Below are 6,688 nucleotides of genomic sequence, written 5' to 3'. Positions count from 1 at the left end.
TATAGTAATCTGATAGGCCCAATTAGTGCTTGATTAGAGGTTGAGTAGACTGGCACAATGAAGTAATCAGACAGATTCAACCAGAAATTCTTCTGGAGGGTTGTTTTATGGTACTACATTTTCCAGTTGTAAACACTGAAAGCTTCTCTTTACTTTAATATTTCTTCAGTATAAGAAGCTGTTGAGTATCTCAGTTCAGGGCTCTTATTGTTTGAGTTTCCTCAGAAGTCCCTGCAGGTTAATACTCGGATGAGCATTACCTGCAGACAGCAGAAACTATTAATGAACTTCATGCAGGAGGTAAGAAAACCCTAATTATGGCTCACAAAATCTCAAGAATGGTACAGGTAAGGGAGCTCAAATCTATTTTAAGGTTTAATATAAACTCCGGCTATTTGGCAAGTCAATATTAGACATACAGAGTTGGCATATTTACATATTTAATCTCTAACGAGGAAAGCATTTTATGGTTGAGGAATCTGAATTACAGCATGTTTGACATCTTGAGATTCCTCACATTCTTCACCGGCGATAAGCTCAAACATGCCTCTGTGAGCTTTCCAGCACATTTCTGATATACATGTCCATTCCTGGAATAAATATCACTGCATGGAGATAACATTAAGAAGAAACCCATTTTATATATGAACAATGTATATTTGTGTTGCACTTGACGACCTAAAAGACTATCACAAAAAGGATATCTTAATGTATTTCGAAGGTTTAAACATCACCTAAATTATAGGTTTACACTTAAAGAAGGAAATATTTATGCCCATTTTTTTCCAGTTTAACCTCCTCCACATTCACTTTCAGTTGTTTTATATGATTTAATAAACCATAAATATTTACAATTGTTAAAACACAGCCTTGTAAATATTTGACAAAGATATCTGATTTGTCCAGCTGCCATTTCCATCACTGTTTATTGTTGATGATATTTTCACCTGAACCACTGATATCATTCCGTTGTTTTTCCTTCAGGAAGTTCCTGCAACTGGTCATTAATTGTTGCTGAGGGGCCGACGTTTGAGAAAAACAACAAGATGAACTAACAGCTTTGAGTTCAAGTTACTTAAAATGGGGGAAACAAGGACTGATTGCACATTAACAATATTTCCATACGATCGTGTGTATTCCATGTTATTATTTTGCATCGCAGCACATTTCCGCAATTCACATTGCAATGTGTTTTGTAATATTATCATGGGAATTGAGCTGACGTCAGATTTCTTCCGCTTATTTCAGGTGCCGTTGGATTGCAGTGGGTCTTCACTTTCCTAATCAGCTCTTCTGCTCCCTCCTCCAAGTTAAGGTCATCCTTCCCTGAGCCGTCCATTTCCTCTCAACAACCTCCAGATCTGATTTCCATCACTGACTAATTTCCAAACGCTGCTGCCGGCTCTCTTCTTCCCTGTTTGGAGGAGCATGCTTTAAGTTGTGATATTTTGTTGAGAAATTACTTGACTCAACCTGACAGAGCCATCTCTGGCAATTGGTTGAAGTGAGATAGGCCCAAAACAATCCCCAGGGTGCATTGCTGTTTCCTTTCATAAGGTTAAAGGTGCACTATGAGTTCCTGCATGACGTCACTTCTGTTGACGTTCCAAGTAAATACCAAACAAAACAGAGCAAGCTCGTCCCTCCCCCCATGTTTCCGTAACTGTCACGACTAACTGACTAACTGTCACTAACCCCCACCCCCTCTCCCAACCATCTTGTCGGTGATTGGCTGGAATGTGTTTTGTTGTATTTTGGTGCCTATGCCCCTAGTGTTTGTTTGACGTTTACGACCCCTGTGTTGTCTCCCGAGACCGGGCTTTTTCACGGTGTATTCAGGGGGCAGGCAGCTAGCGGATCAAGGAGAGATGCCTACGATTAGAGACAAAAATTTAATTGCGCTGAAACCATGCAGGAACTCATAGTGCACCTTTAACAGCAGTTAATTCACTCACATTTGCATGCTGGAGTTTTGATTTCGTTTTTAGAGGCTTTACTGAACAAAATGGCGTAAATGCATAATGCCAAAAAAAGATTCTGATGGCTTTATAATAATTTTTTATAAAACATATTCAAACAATCATTAAAAATGTAAAGGTTATATTGTTAACAATATTTTACAAAAGCTAAATATTGCCATGGAATATAAAGTTTTCTGATAATCAAAAGTTGTCAATACAATAGCACAAATGTTATCACATTGTATAACTGTTGAAATGAATATATCAGTATCACTTTTGGACAATATTGAGATTTAAAAAAAAGGAAAATACAGTCATTAATAAGGAAAATCCAGAGTGATATTTTGTATTGTTTTTAAAAAAGACAGATTTAAGCACAATATCAGATGTGCATGGATACAAACCACTTCACTCTGATCACTGGATATGGTGCAATTCTACGCCCACAGAGTGTGTCCCGATCGAAGCGTATAGGAAACACTTAGCAATTATTGGTGGAATAAAGAGGAGACATCACCTAAAAAAACTGTTGCGAAGGTCTGATAGTTTTAAAAAGATTGTCCTGCATATCATCAGACTTTTTTTTATTGTTTTTTAATGACCATTAGTTATTTTATTTTATATATTTGTTTCTGCAGGTTACAATCATTAAAAAGTCTCCAAAAATCCCCCACCACCGCTTTATAAAATACAACTGATCGGCACTGTGCAGGATTTATTTGTTTATTTCATATTTATGTTATATATAAAATTGGGTTTTAGTCATTGCTCTTGCCCATAAAAAGAGAAAGTGTAAATAAAAACATGTATTTTACTTTGCTTGAGACAAATGCAGATTTGGAATTCTAAATTGACTCAACCGATTGGTCTTATGGTTAAAAACCTGTGAGGTCAGTGAAAAATGTGTGTGTCCAAAGGAAGTAAGAAATGCAAAAAACATGTCCCTTTGCTTTTTACTGTGTGGGCATTAACTGGTTTCGTCCTTGCAGCACCTAACATGTTGGAGGGCCTTGATCTCATATCTGTCCACGACTGAGTTCAACCTCGAGGCTCTGACACAGAAAACACAGGGTAGGGAAGTAAACATTTTCCTAAATGAGTAAACATTTGGCAGCCAGAGTCAATTGAGTTTGGAGATATGTCGATTTTGCGGCATATTTTTAGAGCCTTTGTGAAACGTTTTAAAATGAAACAGGAAGTTGGGAAGTTTATGCCCCTGGCGCCCACCCTGCTTCCCTCTTTGAGCCAAGAAAGACATGAGGATGGAGATAAAACAGTGTGTCAACAGTTTGGCTTCTGCCAAAGGGAGGGTAGTATGGCTCCAATTAAACATTGTTTAATGCAACAGATATTTAAAATCATTTGCAGTCATTTAAAACCCTCAGAGCCCTTAGGTATAACTTATGGTCTGCCTTGGTCCAGCTTGTGAAACATCAACCCTGTTGTGCACAGTCAATCTATAAACATTTTTTTCAGGACAACCTGAGCTATTAGAATATTTGTGTTGCATTGATGTCACTTGAATGTAAAAAAAAAAAAAGTTATGAGACCATCAAGACAAATGAAAAAATGTGTATTGATATCACACACAGCAATGAGCATTTGTGCTGTCTAAAACAGTTCTTCTATGTCTTGTGAGTCATCATTATAATGAACATTATAACTTATGTAGTGGACAAACTATTTACATGTCTTCAAAAAAGGCCCAGACTTATGCCAATCCTCAAAACAGTAATGCCATTTTTCTCTTTAGAAGGGTTTAGAACAGTTTAGTAGACTATAGACGATCTTTGGTCATATCTAACTATTCTGCCCTCGTGTGATTCCTCATTATTATATAGGATATTTGTTTCGTCTGCAAGACGGCCCAGCCTTCCATTGGTTGACAAGATGTAAATAAGCTTTTGATTAGTCAGAATGGTCTCCCAGAGCATCATCGGAAATTTACATGCCCGTTAGCATGAAAGCTAGCAGCGATAAACGGCTGAAAATTCATAGATTATGGACATAAAGTCTATCAATCTTGGATGTAACAGTTTGGATTTATTGCTCAAAGACCCCAAAAAACTCTGGATTTCCAGGCTGGATACAAAACCTTACGAAGACACCAAAGACAACAGCCGAACAGCGCGAGTGTCAGCTATTAGCTGCAGACAACGGTATGTTTCTATCATTACAGTTATAAAATTATTAAGTTGTGAATCAGAGATGCCGTTTTTTGTCGTATACGACAAGCTCGGGCTGAGAGGGGGCACTCCACCCGTTTTACACATCAAGATCAGTTTACTCATAAGAAGTAACTGAATCAGTGAATGTTTTCTGCGACTGCTGTTGTTATTCCAGTCTTTAAGTCTCACAAAATAAATGAAAAACAGTCTCAACCTTCTAGGAAATAAAAAAAACGTATAGGCCTACCTGAAAGGTAACTTATGGTGGGTCTAAATCTGAGTCAAAAAGTTGCTATCAAGTTGCTGTTTGGGAAGTGTATGATCCAGTGTTTTTGAAGCCTTGATCAGTCAGGGACCAAAAATCTGTACTTTTGGTCTTTACTGCATCTATTTTGACCATTCTTTTTAAAATCTGTCTCAACTTTACGAAACTGAAATTCTAAATCACTGGAGTGGCCTTTTAACACGTGTATTTGAAAAAAATTGTTATTCTTTAATTGTTTTAGTCTGTCTTGCCTTTTTTCTCATTTTTAGGATATTAATAAGGACAAATAGGACGTAAGTTGAATTAATTATTTATTGATACATTGGAATTAGATTGGAAGACAGTATAGTAGTCATTTAACTTCAAACAAAAAACACATTATACACTTTCAGCAGTCATTAGCAGATGATACACTGACAATTTAAATAAATACACAATTGTTTTATAGTTTCATGAGAGTGAGCGTCCCTCTCTGTGACTGCTCTGATAGCTGCTGGGATCCACTGACTCAGGCCTGTGAGCGCTCGGACCCAGGTACTGTTCGAACTCGCTGCGGTCCAGATCGTACAGCATGTCCTGCTGAACCTGTTCCAGGTAAAACTCCAGGGAGGGCCAAGCAGGGCTCAGCACGCCCCCGTTAACCCTACTGCACTCCCCTTGATCCACATGGAGACCTGCAGCGCTGGAGAAACCATACTGCATGTGCCCGTGCTGACTGTCATAATACACCTGAGGCTCTGCAGGGTACGCAGGATGGTTTGGGTACACAGCAGGCTTATTTGAGAAAACATCTGCTGCTGCTGTGTCTGGAAAAACGGGATTATTTGGGTAGCTGCTACGCAAAGGGGTGAAGTTAGCTGTGAAAGCAGGCGTGCTCCGGTAGGATTGCTGGTTCTGGAGCAGGTAGGTGAGGTTGTAAGGCACTGGGAACCCTGAGCTGCAGAGCGGGGAGTGAGTAACCTCTGCACCCTGGGGTTTGGAGCTCTTCTTCAGCTGCCTCCTCCTGCGGGGCCGGTACTTGTAGTTGGGATAGTCAATGGTGTGCTGGACTCTCAGACGCTCTGCTTCCTGCATGTATGGACGCTTTTCAACCAGGGACATGGCCTTCCAGGTTTTTCCTGCAGGAACACAGTGGGGTTAATGATCTGATTCTGAATACTCATTGGTTTAGGAAAATGGACTTCAATGTGAACCTTAATCAAAATGTTATGCTACTAAGCTCTTATACTAGACCCATTTAAAGCAAGATTATAGTAATCTTCCCTACATGAGACATGTTCTAGGCCAAAGAACTACAAACATTAAACATTTCCATATTTTAGGAGAGGACACTTGAAGAGCTCCAATGGGCACTTAAACTTTAACAACCACTTGGCTTATTAATAACATTTTTAATCAATTTATTACCAAGTATTTTGCTCAGATCCGTGTTCTCCAGGTCCGGGTTAAGCTGCGCCAGCCGCCTGCGCTCCTCTTTGGTCCAGATGATGAAGGCGTTCAGAGGCCTCCTGACTCTCTGCTGCACTGACGCAGACTTGGCCTCCGGGCTGTTGCAGCTGGAGTCTGAGTTCACGGACAGCGGGCTGGGAGGCCCTGAACTCGGGGAGCGCACCTCGGTCAACTGCTCCCCGTCGACGGAACCCGAATCCTCGCTCTCGAACATGGCGCTGTTTGCGCAAAGCTGGAAAGCAGCGGGCTCGTGGCTGAAATGCATGTTTACAGATGGTGATGATGTTGTGGCTCTGCTGCAGGCCGCTGTCATCCTCCTGGTGATGCCGAGTGACGGATATATGTGGGCGCTCCGCCAATAGGAGTCCAGGAGGAGTGGATTTAAGGTGTGAATTTCAGGTGTTTTCTCGGGTCGGTGATAGGCCCATCTGACGCCCCAATCAACAATCTCACGAAACTTCAGATGAAAAAGAAACGTGGGTATGCAATACACCTCAATTTGGCTTTTAAACGCTAGCCTATAATAAAAGGGCACAATGTAATGCCCAGATTACGCTAAAAAGGCCATAAACCAATCAGATTTGCATTAAGAACGTTTTGAACCCAATGTGACAGAAAAACCTTTTCCCTCTTTATAGTGACACAACCCCTAGCCTGTATGAAAATTAAAGTATATAGGCTACATATAATAGTAAAGTGGTGAAAATCAAATTAGGGCTGTGTCTTATGAAGTTGAAAAATAGAATTATACTTTATGCTTCTGTAAACGGTGTGCATGGGTTTGTTTTATCCTTCTTTAATCACCAGTTAGTCAAATATATTTGACTGCTCTTTATTTGTGCACG

The 6,688-nt window shown here is 40.0% G+C and overlaps 1 protein-coding gene across 1 annotated transcript; it reads right to left on the bottom strand.

Annotated features, from left to right (window-relative positions):
• Positions 1-4,735: 4,735 nt before the first annotated feature.
• Positions 4,736-6,282, bottom strand: sox32 (SRY-box transcription factor 32). Its single transcript, XM_031292947.2, has 2 exons — positions 5,802-6,282; positions 4,736-5,512 (listed from the first exon to the last, which is right to left on the bottom strand). Exons 1-2 carry the CDS (start codon positions 6,154-6,156, stop codon positions 4,845-4,847), a joined length of 1,023 nt encoding a protein of 340 aa, XP_031148807.1. The 5' UTR covers positions 6,157-6,282; the 3' UTR covers positions 4,736-4,844.
• Positions 6,283-6,688: the final 406 nt, after the last annotated feature.

This window comes from Sander lucioperca, chromosome 23, assembly GCF_008315115.2.
Source record: "Sander lucioperca isolate FBNREF2018 chromosome 23, SLUC_FBN_1.2, whole genome shotgun sequence".
NCBI classification, from domain to species: Eukaryota; Metazoa; Chordata; class Actinopteri; order Perciformes; family Percidae; genus Sander; species Sander lucioperca.
This window is presented reverse-complemented; position numbering and strand designations above follow the sequence as displayed.